Consider the following 23958-nt stretch of genomic DNA (forward strand, 5'->3'; position numbering starts at 1 on the left):
CACTCCTGGAGAGTCGGCTCATCATGAGGTCACAGCAGTGGAGGTCAAAGGGCAGCAGGGGGAGGAGCGAAGGCAGTTAGATACCCCGGGAGCCGCGGGAAGTTCAGGCGTCTTCGTCTTTCCCCGAGTGAGGCTTAGCGGAGAGACCCAGCAGACCCGTCGCTGTGCCAAAGAGGTTGAGGGGAGTGGAGCCGTCTGTGATGAGGGTGGACTGGATCCCCAGACCCTTCAGGAGCTTCACCTGGAGAGAGAGAGAGAGAGAGAGAAAGGGCAAGATGGTGAGGGGGACACAGAAGGAAAGATGGAAGGAGACGGAGGCCAAGAGACAACGTGGAGGGGAAGAAGAATAGATGGAGGCAACAAAGGCCAGAAACCAAGATGGAGGACAGGGGGAGAGATAGAAGAAGAAGATGGAGGCTAGAATACCAAGATGGAGGGTAGGAAGAAAAACGGAAGGAGATGGAGGCTAGAAAACTAGAATGGGGGGTCAGGAGAAAAGAAGGAAGTAGCTGGAGACCAGAAAACAACATGATGGTCAGGAGAAAAGATAGAGGGTGACGAAGACCAGAAACCAAGATGGTGGGCAAGAAGAAAGATGGAAGGAGGCTAGAAACCAAGATGGCGGTGAAGTGGGAAGGGGGAGAAAAGATGCAAGGAGACAGAGGCCAGGAAACAAGGAGGACAGTCAGGAGGAATAATGGAAGGAGATGGAGGCCAGAAACCAAGGTGGTGCAGAAGGAAGGATGGAGGGCAGAAAACAAGATGGGGGTCAGGAGGAAGGATAGAAGCAGGATGACAGATGGAGGTCAGAAACCACGATGGGGCAGAAGGAAAGATGGAAGGAGATGGAGGCCCAGAAACAAAGAGGACAGTCAGGAGGAATAATTAAAGGCAATAGAAGGAGATGGAGGGCAGAAAACAAGATGGCGGTCATGAGGAGTAATGGAAGGAGATGGAGGGCAGAAACCAAGGTGGGGCAGAAGGAAGGATGGAAGGAGAAGGAGGGCAGAAAACAAGATGGCGGTCATGAGGAGTAATGAAAGAAGATGGAGGGCAGAAACCAAGGTGGGGCAGATGGAAGGAGGAGGGCAGAAAACAAGATGGCGGTCAGGAGGAAGGATAGAAGCAGGATGACAGATGGAAGTGGACAAAAGGCCAAAAACCAAGATGAAGGCAAGTGGAAAGATAGAAGAAGGGGACGGAGGCCAGAAAACACTGTGGACTCCGGACATAACTGGTTCTCTTTGATGATGAACACAATGATGGAGGAACAATGACACAACTCAGATGGAGGGAAGGAACAGGAATGAAGGGAGTCGGGGAAATGAAACCAGCGGAGGAGAAGAGCGATAAAACATGGCCGCCGGTTGGTCACCTGTAGCTCGGGTCCCGCCAGCGCGATGTCCCTGATGGTATCGGCTCCAATGGCCTCCATCATTCCAGTGAACTTCTTCACAGCGATATTAGCGACCTCCGACTCCTTCAGAATCTCCAGCTTGTTCTTCTCCTGGAGGTATGTCAGCTCCTCGGAGCGAGCCTGGCGCAAACGCTGAAGCTCCGCCTCCTGCACACAGACAATGGAGGCAAAAGGTCAGCTTTCAGGCACATTAAGCAAAAGGTCTCGGCCCCGCCTCCTACGAGGACACTCCCCTCACCGTTTCAATGGCCAGAGCTTCAGCCCGCAGTTTGGCCTGCAGCACAGCGCCTTCCCCCTCGATCTTCGCAGCCTCAGCCTTGGACTGAGCCTCAGCCTTGGCCGCCCCCGTGCTCTCCACCGCCGTGCTGGAAAAAGAGGACGAGAGTCTCACTTCAATCCTAAACCTCCTCTAAGCCCCGCGTGTCCGCTGTGCCCATATGAGGGTCTCCCACCATCCCTGTGCTGAGTTCCTGGGTCTGTACACCCGCTGTGCCCATTATGAGGAGCTCCCACCATCCCTGTGCTGAGTTCCCGGGTCTGTACACCCGCTGTGCCCATTATGAGAGGCTCCCACCATCCCTGTGCTGAGTTCCCGGGTCTGTACACCTGCTGTGCCCATTATGAGGAGTTCCCACCATCCCTGTGCTGAGTTCCCGGGTCTGTACACCCGCTGTGCCCATTATGAGGAGCTCCCACCATCCCTGTGCTGAGTTCCCGGGTCTGTACACCCGCTGTACCCATTATGAGGAGCTCCCCCCATCCCTGTGCTGAGTTCCCGGGTCTGTACCCCCGCTGTGCCCATTATGAGGAGCTCCCACCATCCCTGTGCTGAGTTCCCGGGTCTGTACCCCCGCTGTGCCCATTATGAGGAGCTCCCACCATCCCTGTGCTGAGTTCCCGGGTCTGTACCCCCGCTGTGCCCATTATGAGGAGCTCCCACCATCCCTGTGCTGAGTTCCCGGGTCTGTACCCCCGCTGTGCCCATTATGAGGAGCTCCCACCATCCCTGTGCTGAGTTCCCGGGTCTGTACCCCCGCTGTGCCCATTATGAGGAGCTCCCACCATCCCTGTGCTGAGTTCCCGGGTCTGTACACCTGCTGTGCCCATTATGAGGGGCTCCCACCATCCCTATGCTGAGTTCCCGGGTCTGTACACGCGCTGTGCCCATTATGAGGGGCCCCCACCATCCCTGTGCTGGGTTCCCGGATCTGTACATTATGAGGGTTCCTGTTACTGAGGTCTTAATGAAGTGCCGCCCACTTACTATTCAATGACGGCACCCTTGTTGTCCACTGAGGCACTCTCATTGGACAGGGAGACAGCAGGTGGGTGGGGCTTATCTCTCATGCCAGGGAAGTTGGGCCCTGAGGGGCGCACAGAGGAGGCTCACAAGATAAATAGTAAACACTGATGGGGAATGCTCAGTGAATGGGGGGAATGTAATCAATGCTGAACACTCATACACACTGACAGAGCAGCACGGGATTGCCCTTTAAATAAACAAATGAGACCACGTCAGCCCTTCCCGAGTCCTCCTACCCCCACCTACCTGAGGGCCTCCAACTCTAGAAGCTCCTTGCGGGCTTTTTCGGCTTCAGCTTGGTCTGTAATGCGCTGGCGCTCCAGACGACCTTTCGCCTCCTGCTCCAAACGTTCCGCTTCATGTCTGTGCAGAGAGAGATAGATATGTATGGTGTAATACTCTCTTCTACCATTAGATGGCAACAACTGCACATTATTATATGTTATGGCTTCTTGCATTGGCCTTTAGCAGGCACTGTGGACGTATCTTGCCCTTCCTTGTTCTATAAAATGGCCAGTAGTAGTAGTATTGTTCTGCTTTTCCTTGTGCTAAACAACAGCAGCTAGTGGACACTGCGAATTCATTGTGCATTGTGTGTTTCTCTTTGTTCTATGCAGTGACCACTAGGTGGCACTGTGGTGGCGCTTTGTTGTTCCTTGCTTTCATGCGGTCCTTACGATCAATTCCTGCATCTATTCTGGTTCAGGGTCATTTGCAGCATGCTTGCTGTATGCGCAGGTCTCACGTGCCAAGTTATTGCCACTGCAGATATGGCTATGTCAATAATCTGCATTGCAGGTTACACGTGCCTCAGGCGAGTTACACATGAAGTAAGCTTTCTGCCAGCTGTGGCACCACAACTCCCAGCATGGCCACAGATCAATGTATTCGGTTAGATTGCAAGTCTGGTGATTTTTTATTTTTTTTCATTAACAATAGTTTTTTCAATTGTATTTAAAGTTCAATTTTTAGTTTTGGATTGATGGGGATGAACGAGAACCTCTGTCAGGGTTGACTGCTGTCCCGATTTGGGAGATATCCCCTCAAAGGCTCATCTCAGAGCCATCTTAGCTCTCTGGGTGTGGTGAAACTACAAGTACCAGCATGCCCTCACCTGGCGGTGGCCTCTTGGGAGTTGGTGGTGATCTCTATAGCCAGCTGGACGCTCTTCTGCAGTGCGTCTCTGGTGCGCTGGTCCACCGGCTCCACTGACTGAATGTCCACACTGGTGATGACCAGATTATTTTGTGGGAATTTGAAGGAGCTGCGAATCTTCACCGAATCATCGAATCCAAACACAGCCGAGCAGATGATCCTGTTGGAGTTCTGTGAGAGAGAGAGTTATACGGTCAGCCACTAGAGTGTGCTAGGGGGACACGGGACACCTGGGGCTCCCAAACTAACAGAAATAAAATGTCATGCCAACACTGGGGGTCACTCCCAGGACAATGACACTCTGACCCATGGAGGTTCCATACAAACTACACCCGGACATCAAGGTTCCCAGAGCAATGACACTCTGACCCTTGGAGCTCCCCCTGACATCTGGGGTCCTAGAACAATGACACCCTGACATTTTAGGTCTCAGAACAATGACACCCCCACAATTGGACCCCTCAGAACAATGACACCCTGACCCTTGGAGCTCCCAGAACAATGACACCCTGACTCTTGGAGCTCCCGGAAAAATGACACCCTGACCCTTGGAGCTCCCGGAACAATGACACCCTGACCCTTGGGGCTCCCGGAACAATGACACCCTCACCCTTGGAGCTCCCGGAACAATGACACCCTGACCCTTGGGGCTCCCAGAACAACGACACCCTGACCCTTGGAGCTCCCGGAACAACGACACCCTGACCCTTGGAGCTCCCAGAACAATTACACTCTGACCCTTGGAGCTCCCAGAACAATGACACCCCTACAAGTAGGGTTTAAGAACAATTCTCTCAGTATAAGTCAGAATGAACATGTAAAAAAAAAACGTATCCGAAATGGATGTCAGACAGAAGGAATTTTCCTCGGAAAGCCTCCACACAACCCAGGCAACTAACCCCAAACCAGGCAGTTGGGCACTTACCTTGTGGAAGTCATCAAACTGCACAGAGGCCACGGCTCCTCTGATACGAGAGGCGATGGCTTTACATGCGTCACCCACAAAATCCGGAACGCTAAAAATATTAGATGCGTCGGCTGAGTCCGTCTTGTCGTTTACTTCAAAATGCCTTTGTGAGGGGAAAACAAATGAAACCAACAATGTGATTGTAATAAAATATCCCACCAACAACAAGCAAACAAACAACAACAGTATAACAATTGTAAGAAGTAAAATCATATAACTGAACATGGTAAAGTTCCTGCACAAGTGGTCCAGACTTTGAGGGAAAATTGGGGTCTCACCAGTTGTAGGATAGCTGGATCTGGAGCCTGGCGTGGTCGGCGGTCTCTATATTGATAAGGTCGGTGCAGAAGTCCGGTCCCAGGAGAAGGCAGACGGCCTTGATGACGTTGGAGCGTTTGGGGGTCCCTCCGGAGAGGCTGAGGACTGTGAACTGCTCATCGGGGCCGAGAATCACCAACTCCGGGCCAAACACCACCCTGGAAGAAGAGGAGGACGCAATTAGATCAAAGCCAAATCTACAGAATACGGATATCTCGGTGGTGGATGGGGCTTTGTGGAATCTTCTACTGCTTTCTCTTATTGGGGACTTCAGCACCCTGCAGGCTCTTCAGCACCCTGCAGGGTGTTCCTGGCTCTTCCCCAGACAGCAATTATTGCAATGTAGAATACAAAGACTATTGGTGAGAGTGGGAGACTTATTAAGTGGCTGTTATTGGTTGACAAACCTGAAAAGTCAGGAGAAGATAATGTGTTTTATCCCAAAAATGCAGAGTAGACCAAGCCAATCCACTTTATGAAATCCTCCCGTCAACAGCAACCTGACATACTGGAACACCTGATCCTGGAATTCTAAAGTCCGGAGGTTCCCAGCCCTGCCCACCAAATCCTGGCATTCTGAAGTCCGGGGGTTCCCAACCCTACCCCCAAAATCCTGTCATTCTGAAATCCGGGGGTTCCCAACCCTGCCCACCAAATCCTGTCATTCTGAAGTCTGGGGGTTCCCAACCCTGCCCACCAAATCCTCGCATTCTGAAGTCCGGGGGTTCCCAACCCTACCCCCAATATCCTGCCATTCTGAAATCAGGGGGTTCCCAACCCTGCCCACCAAATCCTGTCATTCTGAAGTCTGGGGGTTCCCAACCCTGCCCACCAAATCCTCGCATTCTGAAGTCCGGGGGTTCCCAACCCTACCCCCAATATCCTGCCATTCTGAAATCAGGGGGTTCCCAACCCTGCCCACCAAATCCTGTCATTCTGAAGTCTGGGGGTTCCCAACCCTGCCCACCAAATCCTCGCATTCTGAAGTCCGGGGGTTCCCAACCCTACCCCCAATATCCTGCCATTCTGAAATCAGGGGGTTCCCAACCCTGCCCACCAAATCCTGTCATTCTGAAGTCTGGGGGTTCCCAACCACCCCCAGTCTCTATAACAGTGGTAGGCAATCGCCAGCCCTCCTGCTGTGGTGCAACTAGAAATCCCGTTAGGACTGCCTATAACAGCCATAGGGATGACTGTGGCTGTTATAGGCAGATGCATAAAGAGATTTGCAGTTTCTGCAAACAGGTCCAATGTCTCCTCTTGCCCTCACTGAGCTGAATCCCTGTCTGCAGAGATCTTGCAGAGAAGGACAATGGGGTTTAACAGGTGACACTTGTATACTGGCTTACCTGGCCTTCTTCTCTCGGTAGTCGTACACTTGGACGGCGGCGTTGTGTGGAACGCGGTAGGTGACAGCCCTGGTCTTGTCTCGGGGCTGCGTTTCCTGTGCTTGTTGGACTCTGTTGGACCTGTCGGCCACGGGATCCTTTCCAGAGGCCAGCAGAGCCTCCACGTTGGCCGGCAGTTCCTTCTCCCACAGCTCCTCGTCTTGGGTCAGCATGTACGTCTGTCCCACCACGGAACGGACCTGTGTGACAGAGATTTAAATCACTGAGTGTGGGACGAGGTACCACTGGGATGGACTCCATTACAGATTCTACAACATTTCAAATAGTCCAGACTACAAATATTCTCTCCGATGGGGCTGATGTATCAAGGAGGTCAACGCTAACACACGGCCATAGGTTAGACTTATCCCCGTACTAGGGAAAGACACCTAAACCATGGAAAGCCTGGATCGGATTTGGGGATGCAGGGGACATGGGCAATTCTTAAACCCGTCCAACTTTTTTATTTTATTTTTAGGTTGAGTTTAAAAGATTCTGTTTTTATATCTGTCTGAGACTCCAGTGGGGAATTGTCAACAGGTTTCCTAGAAAACTGAAGTTTGCTTATATTTTGGATCTTAAATAAGTTTTAAAAATGTTATTACACGGTATTTTGTATCGTTATTTTGGAATTTGGATCCGAAATTCAATTTAGTTCGGGTTTCGGATTTGGGACCCGAATTGCATTTGGGAGCTGGCCAATCAGATGTGTTTTTCGGTTTAATGCATCCGAATGGGTCTGAACACAAACTTTCGTTACGGCATTTGGGAGCTCCCTAACGCAATTCGGAACCCAAATGCCATTCACATCTGGGAGCCATGTTCATATATTACTAAAGCTGACGCTCCCAGACCCGAATGGCATTCGGAAATTCGGGAGCTCCTGAATACCATTCGGGTCTGGGAGCCACAGCTTTATTGTTGTATATACTGTATATGGCTCCCATGTTGCCGTAACGAAAATTTGTGTTCAGACCCATTCGGATGCATTAACCCCTTCGTGACTGACGACCCCGCTGTGTTTCCCGGGCTCTGTTGCCCCTCCTACGGGCCCGGCGATCTTTGTGTCCGCGGGGAGCTGGGGAGGAGGTCGAACTTCCGTTCATCGATCCCCTCCCCGTTCTATGGGACCGGGAGCGATGCAGATTGCATCACTTCCGGTCCCTGGGCTGTCAGTTCTGGGCTCCTGCAGCCCAGCTATAAGCTATTGAAGTGCGATCTGCACTTCAATAGCTTATTTCCAGTGTAAAGGTGACACTGAGGGTCTTTTGGACCCCCAGCATCACCTTAAAGAGGACCTGTCACCACCATCTGCTATTACATGGGGGGGCTTGCAAGCCCCCCCATGTGATAGCAGTCAAAGTAAAGTAAAAAAAAAAAAAAAAACAGTTTTTAAAATTAAAATGAAATAAAATAAATCTAATAATAATAAAAAAAAAATTTTAAAAGTACCCCGTTTAAAAGTTCCCCGCCCCCGCCACGTAAACATGCGTCGGGTGCGCCTACGCATGAAAACGACGAACGCGCTACACATGTTGGGTATCGCCGCGCACGCCGGAGTGAGAGCAATAATTCTAGGGCCAGTATTTTGTTGTATCTCTAAATTGATGACCTGTGGGGGCTTTTAAAGCGTCTTTTATTGACTTTTTGGGGTACTGCAGTTTTTCACCGTTTCACGGTCGCACGCAATCTGTAAACTGGGCATGTTGGGTATCGTTTTACTCGTTGTAACCTCATCTTTTATATTTCATTTAAAAAATGGGTAATTTGTTGTGTTTTGGGGCATTTAATTAAATTTGTCACTAAATTTTGGGGTTTAATAAGGAGTTGCGCTAATATTGCGCAACATAAACATTTTCAACTACCACCATTTTATTCTATAGGGTCTTGGCATTCAGAAAATATATAATGTTGGGGGGTTTTACGTCATTTTCAGGCCTAAAATGTGGAATATAAGATGGGTGCAAAAAATGAAAAAAAGGGCCTCAGTCATGAAGGGGTTAAACCGAAAAACACATCCGATTGGCCAGAAAAGTCACATGTCCGATTCAGTATTGTTTTTGAACAAAATTCGGACGGCATCCGAAAATTCAGAAACGGAAATTCTGATTCGGACACATTCGAATGCATTGGGATTTGGAAATTCGGATGTGTCCGAATTTCAGAAAATGTGTCCAAATTTTGAAACAAATTGCACATGTCTACAATGCAGGCAGATCATGGCTGGTAGGAGGGGCCGGCAGGGTGCTGTACATAGCGTCCTGAAACATCCCAGCACCCTGTCTCAGTACTCCTCCCCTCTCAGTCCTGATGCAAGTATTGAGCCAGATCTTGGGAAGAGTTATGCAAATATAAAAATGCCTTGACGGGTGGATGTCAGTCTGGAGCAGTGGGCCGTTCCTAGGCATTTGCATACAGACCGCCCTAGGTAACGCCCAAATGTGATGCTGAGCCTCCATGATTGGAAGAACTCAAATCCAATGAATGAAAGAGCTAGATAATGCTGGATGTCCTCCAGTCAGGAAATGAAACAGGCTGTAGTCTCTATACCCTATACCCCAATAGGCTTGAGTCATTTTGTTCTAAACTTCAACTGATTTTAACATTCGATTTCGGAATGGAGTTTTCCCAAACGAAAACCTCATTCACTGTTAGAATTCCCATCCCGCGACTTTTTTTTTGATCGGCGATTTGACGCTGTTAACTATTAGAAAATGGAACATTCTGAAAATTGATTTTTTATAAACAAAACTCTACTGGTGTACTGCCGGCTTACATTGTAACAAGTTTATATTTCGAGTTCTGTAGATCTCAGACATTAGGAAGGTTTTGTGCTTCCTCAACTTTTTTTTTTTTTTTCGCTGCTGCAGCTGCTACTGCTGAGAGTGATCAGGATTAACTGGCGATTATCGGGATTCCAATGACGGCACAACGCAGCCAATCACCATAAAGCATCAACGATGAAGACGGATTTTGTATCTCGTTATAATGTAGCAAACTGCAGGTCGTGAGAGTCAATCACACAAAATGGTAATAATATGAATGTATCAATAATCTGTTCTGGTGATGGGTGACACCAGTAACTCCCGAGGATCCAGCAGTCACGGGGTTCCTCTTGTGGTCTGCTTCGGGCTATTCCTGTCCCCGGGAGGAGTGGAGTGACAACAGCTGAACTGTTTATGTGTAGAAGAAAGTCAATGCTTACTCATGGAGTCATCCATGTCACATGCGGAGGAGTAGAACTTCCTGAGCTGAAACCTCCTACACCCGAGCAAGACTGAAACATCGACAAAGCCAGCTAGTAGGAATTGGTGACAATCAACTGGACTTCTTCTGTAATGTTGAAGCTTCTCCATGACAATTCTTCAGTTCTAATGATTGTCAGGAACAAACCCAACATTTATAGACATACAGATAGCACAGACATCATCATCCAATCACCATGGAATGTGTCAAAGCAGATGTTGATTGTCCAAGAACAGAATGGGAGGTATAAAAGTTATGGAACCCCCCTGTTCTACACTAGTTACATAATCCCATCCTTGGTGTCAGGAAGTCTGCATACGTGTTATTCATTTGAGTGTCATACCTCACAGTGCCGTCACAAGGGGGGGTGCGGCCCACACCCGGGTGACACCATTGGAGGGTGTGACACCAAAATGACTGACAGTCACCCCCTCTGAAAAGTCGGGCACCTTATCCCGCCGGGTGAATGTCCCCTCCTCTCTCTGTCGGTGTCCATCACCAAGATGGCACTACAGCAGGTATCACCAAGATGGCCGCGCCTGCACGATGACATCATGGCAGGGTGTCACCCGGTATCCACTCCGGGGGACACCCAGCCTTGGGACACCCCTGATACCTCCTATCCTGTTCTTGGACAATCAATATCTGCTTAGACACAATCCATGGTGATTGGATTATGGGGGTCCATGCTACCTGTGTGGCTATAAATACTGGGGTTGCTAGCACAAAAAGGAAACCTCCACTGGGGAATCCTGTCGTAGGTTCCAGCCTTCCACAATTCTACTAAAGATTTGCTATTCGGTCTCTATTGGAGAGATTCCACCTCACTTCCTGTCCAGGTGACAAGGTTGTGACTGGGACAGGAAGTGAGATCAAATGCGAAACACATACAGCAATAAGAAAAACCTGATCATCATCACACTGTCCAAACGTAGAGGAAATGTTTTGGATGTTCCTGGTTAGGTAATGGCCTCTGTAGGGAGCTTAGAGAGAAATGTAGAAAAACCAGACGGGCTTATAGATGACTAATGGGATTTTCAAATCAGTAAATCAGATATCAATAAGGATTGCTGCCAACCAATCTCACCTTTCCAGTCTTGATGTCCCGTACGTAGATGCCTTCATTTTCATCCATAGGTATGGACTCCCTCCTAATCACAACCTCCACCTCTACCGGTGGCACATACTCCAGTGGGCCTCGAATCATCCAACGGTCACCGGGCTTGTGCTCAACAACGTTCTCATCCTGGCAGGAGATACAGGAAGATAGTGAGACACTGGACATCTGAAGTACAAGATATAAATATGTGTGAAGTATGATATTACCTCATCCTTCTCCTCCAGGACCTGCAAGGCTCTAAGAACCAATCCTTCTTCCTCAGACAGGATGTAGACATCTTGGATTCCTGATTCTAGATTCTCACCCGGCTGCAGGAAAAAGGACTTCTCACCCTGCAAATGGAGACCTACATTAGTCTGGCGACCACACAGCAGAGGAGTAAAGACAGGAAGACAATCATGTCCATAAAATGTTTAGTTCTCCTACTGCTGGGTTCCTTCAACGTTCTGTACTAGATTCTGGTTGAATTCTTGACCAAGATTTAGGAACACGGGGCCTACCAACGGATGATGAAAGACTCGGTCAGGGCCTGCGGATGGGACCTGAGACAAGGCAACAGTGCAACCCATTCCCAAGCGCCAGATGTATTACCTGTGCTACCTCACAAAGGCCTAGAGCAGGCATGTCCAAACTCCGGCCCTTCAGCTGTGGCGAAACTACAAATCCCATGAAGCATCTCTCTCCTGGAGTCATGTCTGTGGCTGTGAGAATCATTGCAAAGCCTCATGGGATTTGTAGTTCCACCACAGCTGGAGGGCCGCAGTTTGGACATCCCTGGCCTAGAGGGAAAGAAGAACCATTATGGATGCAATCAAAATAGCTCCGGGACAATCAGTAGATGTGAGGAGGTGCCAGGTACCCATCTCCATTGTTGATTGCACAATCCCATACGTAGAGGCATTATACCTCAATCGGGTACAGTAACTACTCCACCAGGATGAGTCCACCAGTATATTATAGTTGGCACAGAGGACAACAATAATTGTGCCACTCAGTCATTATGGGAGAGAGGTCAATGCAAAGTGGAGCTTTGCTACTGTGGGGTTTCTACACGGCTTTGTGCTAGATTTTGGTGCGGTTGAGTTTCTGGTCAAGATTAAGGAACTGAAGGCTTACCAATTGTTGTGGAAGTCTTACTACCTCTGTCAGAGCCTTCTGATGGGACCTAAAACAAGGTAGCAATGCAACCTGTCCACAAGGGCCAAGAGTATTGCCTATGCTATCTAACACGGGTCCCAATGAAAGAGAGGACTTGTTATAATCGCTATCAACAGATCTTTAGGATGATCACGTGAAGAGCCTGGCGCCAGGTACTCATCCCCATTGTTGGTTGCCCAACCTCAGAAGTACAGGCTTTGACCAGTTATAGTGACTACTCAAAGAGCACAACAATGGGTGCACCAGTATATACCCTGTTTCCCCGAAAATAGGACCTACCCCGAAAATAAGACCTAGTACTATTTTGGAGAATTGCTAAAATATAAGACCTACCCCGAAAATAAGACCTAGTTGTGACCATTTTCAGGGCCGGTGGTGGCATAAGGGGGAACATGACGAGCCGCAGAAGAGGCGTGAGAGAATCAGCAGTGCCAATGAAGCCAGCGCTAGAGGAAGCAGAGCCGCATAAGCCAATGCTTCCTCTATAGTGTCAGCTCCTGTCACAGGCGGAGTGATACCAAATGCACTCCGCTTGTGAGGAATCGATAGTGAAAGTGCACTTCACTCATTCTGGCCAGAGATTGGTTACCAAATTGCTCTTGGAAAGGTAAGGCACCCCTGATTGCCCTGATCACTCTATTCTTAATTTTGCCATTTTGGATTATTTGATTTGGATATGGATTTGCATTAACTTTGGCTTGTTGTACATTAAAAAAAAAATAAGACCTACCCCGAAAATAAGACCTAGTGTGTTTTTTTGAGCCCAAAAAAATATAAGACAGTGTCTTATTTTCGGGGAAACACGGTAATAGTTTCCCCTGAGGACGGCAATGAATGTGCCAATAAGAACATCAGAATGTGGCAGGGAGTAGAGACTAGAGGAAGAGACGACCATGACATTAACATGAATGCAGTGGACACTCAAAATAATATGTAACTCCCCAATGTTACGACTGGGCACTGTTGTGAATACGTCTTTCTTCCTGCATTGTCTTATGGACCACAGGACAATTTTGCAATCAACCTGAAGGTGATCAATGCACCTATAGCCAACCCCTGGCTTTCCAGCATGGTTATAAATGCCAATGCCAGACCAGATGCCATCTCTCCCACCTTCATGACCCTCTTCTGTCCGAGTTGGGGCTTGCCATCGGCTCCCACCGGATCCAGGATGACGCAGTATTGCCGGCTGTTCAAGGTGGTGATGTCCACCACCCCCACCACCTCCTCATACACGTTGGGTATGTATGCTTCAGCGTCGTCCATGGTCACCAGCCACTCCTCTCCTGTACGGCGCAGGTTACCCTTCTCATCGCGGAATGTCTTGGTGGCACGGATGTGCAGTGCTCTCTACAACATAAAGAAAAGATTTGCTTTTAGGGAAACCAAAATATAGTTTTAAGATGCCATTGCCATGATTATTATTATTATTATACAGGATTTATATGGCGCCAATAGTTTGCGCAGCGCTTTATAATATAAGGAAAACATTACAGTCACAATACAATTCAAGACAAGATGGTAAGGAGGGCCCTGCCCGTGAGGGCTTATAATCTAAAAGATTGCCATGCAGAGTCCAACCAAAAATAGTAAGACCAACGGGATGACCAATCTTGGATGAAGAATGGAGGGGCTGGGATACATTTTTGTTCCGTAAGTCCAGCACCAGAGTTGTCTTTACATTGCCTACACACTGCATAGCAATGCTTTCCAAGCCACAGCCAAGCCAGTTTATGCTGCCAGCGTTCTGCTGGATCTGCAGATCTCAGTCTAATCCTGGAAAAGGAGCAGATCACCAGCACTCAATAATAGAGATGAGTATGTCCTTTTTAAATGGACAAAAACGTCACAGAAATCCAAATAAGCCGACGTTTCGGGGCCGCGCAGGGTCCCTTCCTCAAGGCAGAAAGACGTGACCGGCATACGTGTTATTCATTTGAGAGTCTTTCTGGGGCGGGGGCGTGCTGCCTTCGCGTGCAGTGTGTCGGGTCATTTTCTCTCCGGCACGTCAGCTTGCAAGAGCTTGCATAGCGGAGCGTGCCGAGATGAAAAATGCAATTTTCAGCCAATCGGCTCGCGCGTCAGGCGCACATTACAGTATTGGTTTATGTTAAAAAATCTGAGGGTTTAATGTCACTTTAATTGCAGTGGAGGTCAAGGGCATGGCTCATGGCTGGGCTTTCTAACAGGAGTGCCTGGAGCACAAGACTGGCCACACAGAATACCAGATACAGTTTTTGCATTTGCAGAGATCTTATCTGTTCAGGTTTACAATGAAAATATAAACAAATTGTACCCGCTGATAATGTAACTCGGCATGAGCAGCTCTGAACCGCCATCTGTATAACCAGCCTATGTATAGCCGGGTGTGTTATAGTGAGGGGACGGATGGACTTGGGACAGGCAGGTTTATCTCTCGGGGAAATTGGTCTTTAACATATTTTATTTTACAGCCAGATCCTCAGATTACAATTCCCGCTGGTGATGTCAGGCAATAAAGAGCTCCCTTCCTGTGCAAAGATCAGGGACACACCTGGGTGGCAGCCACCGATCAGAGTCATGGTGACAACTCTCCATACAGTTTTGATCCACAATTTCAGATTTCGAGGCCAGACACTTATCATACTTTGGCTGCAGCTACACATGCGACTTCTGATGGTGCAGCCAAGCAATTTATATTGCCTCTGGGAGTGATGCATTTGGCTGTCAGATTCTTGCAATGGGATTTGTAGTTGCACCACAGCTGGAGGGCCGGAGTAACCCTCCAATAGACCAGCATCCATCAGAAGGTAGAAGTGATTGCCCAATAGCGGCCCCACACATGGCTGACATACATACAGACACGGTTTCTCAGACCCATAATTCCGGTCGTGGTTTACCTTGTCCGTCAAGACGAAAGCGTCCACAATGTCTACGACTTCTTCATACACGCCGGGAAGATAGGCGCCGACCTTTTTCACCAGCCACTCCTCCCCTGCGGAACAGAGGAGGCAGCCAATCAGTGGGGAGAATCTGATCATCTTTTAAGGGAACATGTTCTATAATTTGGTATTAGGGCTTTTCCCCATAGTTCTCCTTAGGGTAATGGGAGGACACAAACTAGCGCCCTCCCATCACCCAAAGCTCAGTATATATATATCCATATACTGAGACGCCGCAGCCAGAACGGATCCTGACAATGCTGTCTGGATCCACCCAGCTGCGTGAGTGACAGCTGGCTCTGCCTATCTAGAAGCAGAGCCAGCTGTACCCGCCCCCTCCCCCGTCCGTTCCGCCAGTCAGCGTTGGAGGATCGTAGCGGGGAGGGGGGGAATCCAGTCACTCCACTGTCACGGCTCTCTGCCGGCACAGGATCGAGAAGTAAGCGAGCGTCGTTATGTGTTCACTCACTTCCCGATCTACTGAGCCGACCTGTGACAGTCTCATTGTCACAGGTCGGCTCAGATTATGAAGTTGAGTGACTATCACTCGCCTCATAGTTCTCCTTTAATGCTCGGGGAAAACCCAAACTGGAGACATTGACTTGGATCAACACATGCAATAATCAGAACAATGGCAGATGAGTACTGACCGGTGACTCGGGGATGGTCCTCTCTGTCCTGGCACTCCTTGCGGGCACGAAGGCGGATGGCCTGGTTGTGACGGATGACAGTGGCTTGGATGGTCTGAACCACCTCTACCTCCTTCCTGGGGATGTAGGTACCTGGTAGGGCGAGATTTTTTAGAAGAGATCCATCATACATTCTGACACTGATGAAGAATGAAAGATTGACTGATATTTCGTGTTGGTAGAACCAGCGAGTGCTTCACCCATCACTCAAGAACCAAAGTGTCAGGAGTTCCCCCTCAGCTGCTTGCTTCATCTACTCCAGTCAAGCCGTAACTCTCACAATGTTGGAAGGTGACACCACCACTTGGCTCACTTGGCTATGCAATGGTGACCATGGCTGAGCAGCAGTGGGAGTCCCAGTGGGGAGATCTGACCGCTGGAGGTATAAAGGAAGCTCAGTCAGTTAGGTTCCTTACCTGGGCCTTCGAACAGCCACTCGTCACCCGCCACAAACTTCTCGTTCTCATCTTCTTCAAAGTCCAGCAGAGCTTTCAGGTGGAGCGCAGTGTTGGCGAGGACCACGGTCAGCGGCGTGACACCCTACCCCAGAATGGAAAAGCTCAACTGTGAATCCCACAAATCCACATACATCCAATTTCTGACTACAGTCCTTTAGAATTGGTTGGTGATTGGCTACAGACAGGCATCTGCAATTTCAAGAACACCCCACCCCCCCCATTTAGATGCATTTAGGAAACGCACATTAATGAACGGGACTGGTGCCATCGATTTCAAAAGCACAAATACAGTAGCTGTCAATGCAACTGTACTACAGCACACCACAAGTCGCACACTGTCTGCTATGGCGTGCATGCATTGCAGGTGCATTATTTCTTGTGTTGGGGTCTTCTGGAGGCACTTTTGACTGGGGTGCCTTAGTGCAGTGTGCCTCCGAGTACGTGTTAAAGGAGAACTATGGGGCGAGTGCTTTTCACTCACCCTCATAGTCCTAGCCGACCTGCGACAATGAGACTGTCACAGGTCGGCTCAGTAGATCGGGAGGTGAGCAAACACATACCGGCGTTCGCTCACCTCTCGATCCTGTCACGGCTCTCTGCCGTGACAGGAGAGGGGCTGGATTCCCCGCTCCGATCCTCCAGCGCTGACTGGCGGAACGGACGGGTGAGGGGGCGGGTACCGCTGGCTCTGCCTCTAGATAGGCAGAGCCAGCTGTCACTCACGCAGCTGGGCGGATCCCGGCACAATTGTCGGGATCAGCTTCAGCTGCGGCGGTCTCAGTATACGGCGAGCTGTAGCTCCCTATATACTGAGCTTAGGGTGACGGGAGGACGCTAGTTTGTGTCCTCCCGTTACCCTAAGGAGAACTATGGGGAAAAGCCCTGACCCCATAGTTCTCCTTTAATGCTCCACATTGCTGGTACTTAATGGTAGAGAGAAGGAGACATTGCTGTCTATAGGGAAACGGAGTGACAGAGCTGCTTTAGGATCAGGCTGCATGAAGCCTGTTCATTGTGTGATTATTTGTGATATATTTTGTGATTATCAGCAAAACACATTGTCAAAATCTGGAGCAGACAAAATCTGGAGCAGTTGTGCATGGCAACCAATCAGCTTCTCTCTTCAGTTTGTTCAGTTGGGATTTGAAAATGAAAGATAGAAGCCGATTGGTTGCCATGCACAACTGCTCCAGTTTTTGTGCATGGGTGGATCTCGACAGTAATTTTCGGGATTCTTCCCGGCTGCGGCGGTCTCAGTATATGGCGAGCTGTAGCTCGCCATATACTGAGCTTTGGTTCATGGGAGGACGCTAGTATATGTCCTCCCGTGACCCTGAGGAGAACTATGGGGAAAAACACTGACACCATAGTTCTCCTTTAAGTTTTTTTTCTACTGACAGGATCTCATGCTGATGTTGCATTTGCAGAACTAGGTGTCGGTCCCATCAATTTAAAAGGGGAATCTTTTGGCAGACGTTACACCGTTGGATCGTAACCCGGGACCGACACAATTAGCTACAATTTGTGCACCGTGAAATGAATTAGTTTTGGTTGGAGAACACATTTAAAGTGTGCCCAACTCCCACTTCAACCAAGGCAGCCATTTTCCAGGACCGTGTGACATCACCAATTTAAAAAAGGAGGGTCTTGGAAACAGAGATGCACCTGCTCTAACTCCTCTCCCGGGTAGAGGGGGAAGGGATCCCGGGACAGTCGGATCTCCTGGTCTCCGTGCCTCAGTTTGGCCTGTCCGATGCCATCGAACTGCACGGCGCGGGCGGCGTCCCTCAGCACCGGGTTCCGAATCACGCAGTAGTGGCGGGGTGCCACCATCACCATAGGGACGGGCCGGAACAGCACCCTGAGCAATAGGAACGCATGTTATAGTCAAGTAACAACATTGTATCAAGATCAGGATCGGTGATACAAAAGGCTAAAACACATACGGCTACAGTGTTAAAGAGGGCTTCCGCCATCAAAGGACTTGTATTTACCTTACTGCAACTCCTAATACCAAAACCCTGAATACCAAAGTGCCTCTGGTCTCTGGAGTCCGGGTAATGCCATGTAAAATTTTATGGGACAAAATTCTGTCCAGTGGTGGAGAGATCTCATTGGTTCCAATGCCGATCACAAGGATACTTTTTGTCAAGGTGATAAAACATGGGAGATCTTCCCATTGTCTACACCGAGTGGCTCAGTGGTCAGCACTTCCACCTTACAGCACTGGGGCTCTCGGTTTGAACAGCAGGACACTATCTGGTTTGTATGTTCTCCCTGTGCCTGTATGAGGTTCCTCAGGGTACTCCAGCTACCTCGCTCATGCTGCAAGGTCGATTGGCTCCAGTCTAAACTGGTCGTAGTATGTGGGATAGGGACCGTAGATTGCAAGCTCCTTGAGGACGGGGACTGATGTGGATAAATAGTATGTATAGCGCTGTGTGAATTGTTTTCTCTCTAATATACAGTGTGTGTGTGCATGTGTGTGTGTGTGTGTGTGTGTGTGTGTGTGTGTGTGTGTATGTATATATATATATATTTTATTTTTTAAATTTTTTTAGAGGGTGTGGTGTGTTTAAAGTGACCCTGTCACCATACTATACACTACTACACTATACTTTCCTGGGCAAGCTATACCGATTAATACTTTAAGCTGGCCATACACCTCTTGGTTTTTTGTCTCATTCAGCCATGTGGGGTGGTTGGTGGTCTCGACTGGGCACACTGGTCACATTTCCGACATGTAGGCTAAAATGTGACAAGTGTATGGCCGGCTTAACTCTCCTACTACTACCCATGTGTACTGGGAAACTGACCCATCTGGGAGTCAGTCTCCGGTGTTCTCCGCAGCTCTTATGGGTTCCGCCTGCCAATACAGGAGAGAGTAGGGATGTGGAGAGTACTGTTCTGATGCAGTTGGTATAGAACAGAATATCGGGCCCTGGCTGATATCTGGCTGGTGGTGCCCGGGTGTGTCATGTCAAGCTATGCCACCGTCCCAGATACTTATTTTGGGCATTTATGTGCGGGACAGGTTGCCCAATATTTATTACAGGTGTGTGTGTGTGTGTGTGTGTGTGTGTGTGTGTATACACACACACACACCTACATTTCTTCAAACTAGCTCAACAAGCAAAATTGAGCTTAATCTGGGCAAAATCTCACAACCTGCAGGGAAGTTTGCATCCTTTTTAAGATCAAGAATTTAACCTTCGGTAGTAATATATCACTGAGAGAGTAGTTGATGTCGGGAACAGACCTCTAACAGAGCTGGCGAGTCATTCCACTTTAAGGAATCGTTCACACAGCCGTTCACTCCCCCAGACTGGAGTATTTCTGCAGCAGGTAGGGCCTGACTCAATGGAAAGTTCTGTCATCTTTCTTTATGTCTCTTTGTTTCATTCTTCTATTCAGATCCCTTCCAGGTGCGTTTGAAGCAAAGTAAACACAGAGAAAAAAACTATTCAAATGTAGTAAAAGCGACAGATAGGAGAAAGAACCCTAAAACTTTGTATTTGCATCTCAATCATCTGAAAAGTCCGGCCTTCTGGCTGCATTACAGCGACGTTCCTTCCAAAATGCTAGTTATGTACCCCAAGTATTTTCCAGCTTGCTGGGCAACATCTTCAGCTAATGCTGCCAAATCTCCTTCTCTACACACCACCCAACTGCTGCACACCGATCTGTCAAAAAGCTCCCACCATCCCTGAGCTGAGTTCTCGGGTCTGTACCCCTGCTGTGCCCATTATGAGGAGCTCCCACCATCCCTGAGCTGAGTTCTCGGGTCTGTACACCTGCTGTGCCCATTATGAGGAGCTCCCACCATCCCTGAGCTGAGTTCTCGGGTCTGTACACCTGCTGTGCCCATTATGAGGGTTTCCCCACACACAAAGGTGGGACAATTAGAACTCCCGGGTGGATAGGAACAGTTGTGTATTATCGCAGGAAGACCTCAGACATAGAAGGAGACGAGGGATGACCCAGCCCAATGGGCCTCACCTATAACAAGAATGTCCCTGTGGGGAGGACTGACACACACAGTGATAAGATTATAAAGAGAAGATAACACCCAGAGGGTTCCAACCTCTCATTGTCCTGGCGAATGTAGGTCTTGGGCCCGGTCTCCACGCGGGCGATGTTGGTGTTCTGGTCCAGTACATGGATGTAGTGGTACGGGGGGATACGGATGATGGATTCCTCACTCATGGTCAGGCCGGAAGGATGCAACTGGAAGGAGAACGCATGACTGATTATCTGCATGTTATCCGGATCCCTTTCTAGGTTCTATTTCAGTTCATATTTGTACAATCTTCCTCTACCATTGCGCTACATACAATATCACACAATGACGCACACCACGCACTGTCTCCTCTTGCCCCGGCACACCATGTACTGTCTCCTCTTGCCCCGGCACACCATGTACTGTCTCCTCTTGCCCCGGCACACCACGCACTGTCTCCTCTTGCCCCGGCACACCGTGCGCTGTCTACTCTTGCCCTGGCACACCGTGCACTGTCTACTCTTGCCCTGGCACACCGTGCACTGTCTACTCTTGCCCTGGCACACCGTGCACTGTCTACTCTTGCCCTGGCACACCGTGCACTGTCTACTCTTGCCCTGGCACACCGTGCACTGTCTACTCTTGCCCTGGCACACCGTGAATTATGAGGAGCTCCCACCATCCCTGAGCTGAGTTCTCGGGTCTGTACACCTGCTGTGCCCATTATGAGGGTTTCCCCACACACAAAGGTGGGACAATTAGAACTCCCGGGTGGATAGGAACAGTTGTGTATTATCGCAGGAAGACCTCAGACATAGAAGGAGACGAGGGATGACCCAGCCCAATGGGCCTCACCTATAACAAGAATGTCCCTGTGGGGAGGACTGACACACACAGTGATAAGATTATAAAGAGAAGATAACACCCAGAGGGTTCCAACCTCTCATTGTCCTGGCGAATGTAGGTCTTGGGCCCGGTCTCCACGCGGGCGATGTTGGTGTTCTGGTCCAGTACATGGATGTAGTGGTACGGGGGGATACGGATGATGGATTCCTCACTCATGGTCAGGCCGGAAGGATGCAACTGGAAGGAGAACGCATGACTGATTATCTGCATGTTATCCGGATCCCTTTCTAGGTTCTATTTCAGTTCATATTTGTACAATCTTCCTCTACCATTGCGCTACATACAATATCACACAATGACGCACACCACGCACTGTCTCCTCTTGCCCCGGCACACCATGTACTGTCTCCTCTTGCCCCGGCACACCATGTACTGTCTCCTCTTGCCCCGGCACACCACGCACTGTCTCCTCTTGCCCCGGCACACCGTGCGCTGTCTACTCTTGCCCTGGCACACCGTGCACTGTCTACTCTTGCCCTGGCACACCGTGCACTGTCTACTCTTGCCCTGGCACACCGTGCACTGTCTACTCTTGCCCTGGCACACCGTGTACTGTCTCCTCTTGCCCTGGCACACCATGTACTGTCTCCTCTTGCCCTGGCACACCATGTAGTGTCTCCTCTTGCCCTGGCACACCATGAACTATGAGACCAAAAGCTTCAAGTAGACTAGAGAGGCTTGGCACAGCTTCATAAGAAGATACAGAGAAGGAGAAACATTACCAGCAGCACACAACAATGTTGCAGCCACGACGTGGCACCTAGTGCCATCTAAAAATAAGTGGCACTAGGTCCCATTCACACACCAGCATTTTCCACCTTTGACTTTTGGAGGAGCCGGGAATGCCAACTAGGACGCCCATTGCTGGAATTTGGCCTGACTGAGAAGGAATGGACAGAAATCCAAGCTGTGCATGGCCAGCTTTAGGCATACGGGGTTAATATCAGTGCTGGCCAGGATGACTAGAAGCTCTGAAGCCAATACATTTACTCACAGATGAGGGGTGGGGGGGGTCAGTTATTGTTTTGCGGATGGCTTGGGCAAACGCCACCAAGCCCACGCACATTCCTATGAGTCACAGATCTCCCTTGCTTCCCCCATCTGCGAGTAGATGTAGCCCCAAGGCCACACACATTCCTAGTGACTACACGGATGAGGTTGGGCTTGGTGGAAAGCCAGTTCGGAGTTCACCCAAGCTTGCTGAAAACTCTGACCCCCCCCCCCCCCCCCAATCAGTTATACATCACAAAGGGGCGGGGAATGCCACGCCACAACTACTGCCACTGATTGGGTCAGGAGGAGGGGGTGTGGGTCTTAGGCAAACTGGGTTCATAGCAAGCCCAACCTCATCTCTACTAGTGACCAAGCTCAGAAATCAGGGTTCAAAAACACTACTGAATGTGTTCTCTACACATGGCGCACTGATTTCCCGCATGCTCCCAAGTGGGGGGGCCCCCTCCCACCTCCGGACCCCAGAGCAGCTGCATGGACTGCTATGTCTATAGTTACCCCCTTCCATGAGCAGTTGTAGTTTACAGTAAACGGAGCAGACCTTTATCATGATCACAATGTCTCCTCTTCTAGCAGTTCACTGACTGCATCATCCTCCTCCTCCTGTGCAGTTGCCCTTTAAGGGCGACACACCCGCACCATGTGAATCAGGCTGACAGATGAGCTGGTCAGGGAGATCCCGGAGGAAGGAGGAGAGCGGAGAGATCACTTCCTGGAATCATCGGCTTATAGATGATGGAGTGTGCACAGGCGGTGTCACATAACAGATAGAGGTTTTTACGATCCATTAGAGAGATTCCCACTCACTTCCTGTCCCGGTGACAACTGTTTTAGCAGAGAGGAAGTGAAGGAAAATCTGCAACCGGGACACAGAAATAAAGAACTTGATGGCGGTCTCAGGTTCCCCCCATTCTATTGAAGAAGGCATTTTGTCTGTTTTGCTGCTGGTGGTTTTTCTTCACTTCCTGTCCTGGTGACAACTGTTTTATAAGACAGGAAGTGAGGACAACAGGGTCACAAACAAAGCCCTGACAGGGGTCCCAGGTTCCCCCTATTATACAAAAGAATGTGTTTGTCTGTCTTGCTGCTGGAGGTTTTCCTTCACTTCCTGTCTAGTGTAGTGGTTGTCACCGGGACAGGAAGTGAGGGGTAATCTCTCTAACGTAGGCCTGATTCTTCCCCACTCGATCCAGAACTGACATATAAAGTTGATCCTGGACATGCACCGTGATCATCGAGTTGTCATGTGATCGCCCGTCATTGCCTCACTCCGGGGTCAGAGGGCACATTGCTCAGCCATGAGCTGGACTGGTTTCTTATGATATGACGAATTCCTGAATGATTGCTCGGGAGCCCCCAACGCGGCTACCCGGGAACCCTCCAATCAGACCCCGGAGAGCAGAGATTGGCACAGTGCCAAGGGGAGGGGGCAGGGCAGGGGGGACCAGGGAAGGCACAGGGGGTGGATTAGGAAACTTTGTGTACTTTTATGAAGTGAGAAAAGAAAAAAAACAATATAACAATCTCGGATACATTTTATTAAAGGGGCGGGATACCCCCATCGGAGGAGTCTCACTCCTCCTGTGCCATTCAATACATTTGATTAAAGGGGCGGGGCACCCCCATCGAAGGAGTCTCACTCCTCCTGTGCCATTCAATAAATTTTTTTAAAGGGGTGGGATACCCCCATCGGAGGAATCTCACTCCTCCTGTGCCATTCAATACATTTTAATAAAGGGGCGAGGCACCCCCATCGGAGTCTCACTCCTCCTGCGTCGTCAAATACATTTTATTAAAGGGGCAGGATACCCCCCTTGGAAGAGTATCACTCCTGTGTAATTAAATTAAAGGGGCGGCATGCCCCCATCGGAAGAGTCTCACTCCTCTCGTGTCATTAAATA

At 49.5% G+C, this 23958-nt stretch overlaps 1 protein-coding gene across 4 annotated transcripts in view; it reads right to left on the reverse strand.

The window, feature by feature from the left end:
• Positions 1-84: 84 nt before the first annotated feature.
• The window catches only part of MVP (major vault protein), a 24254-nt gene continuing 380 nt past the window's right edge, over positions 85-23958 (reverse strand). Inside the window, exons 2-17 of one of the 4 annotated variants that reach the window (XM_018559138.1) lie at positions 21081-21229; positions 17806-18001; positions 16099-16222; positions 15644-15775; positions 14952-15046; positions 13186-13422; positions 11121-11246; positions 10882-11040; positions 6510-6748; positions 5121-5318; positions 4801-4945; positions 3835-4046; positions 2967-3083; positions 1656-1782; positions 1376-1564; positions 85-241 (exon numbers count right to left, since the gene is read on the reverse strand). In XM_018559138.1, coding sequence (XP_018414640.1) covers positions 104-241; positions 1376-1564; positions 1656-1782; positions 2967-3083; positions 3835-4046; positions 4801-4945; positions 5121-5318; positions 6510-6748; positions 10882-11040; positions 11121-11246; positions 13186-13422; positions 14952-15046; positions 15644-15775; positions 16099-16222; positions 17806-18001; positions 21081-21202 — 2556 coding nt within the window. In that variant the 5' untranslated portion in view covers positions 21203-21229 and the 3' untranslated portion in view covers positions 85-103. Of the gene's footprint in view, positions 242-1375; positions 1565-1655; positions 1783-2966; positions 3084-3834; positions 4047-4800; positions 4946-5120; positions 5319-6509; positions 6749-10881; positions 11041-11120; positions 11247-13185; positions 13423-14951; positions 15047-15643; positions 15776-16098; positions 16223-17805; positions 18002-20224; positions 20377-21080; positions 21230-23958 lie in introns of those variants that run through there. The other 3 variants (XM_018559139.1, XM_018559137.1, XM_018559140.1) reach the window with 3 other exon arrangements.

Source organism: Nanorana parkeri, unplaced genomic scaffold (assembly GCF_000935625.1).
Source record: "Nanorana parkeri isolate BGI_ZX_2015 unplaced genomic scaffold, ASM93562v1 scaffold379, whole genome shotgun sequence".
Lineage (NCBI taxonomy): Eukaryota > Metazoa > Chordata > Amphibia > Anura > Dicroglossidae > Nanorana > Nanorana parkeri.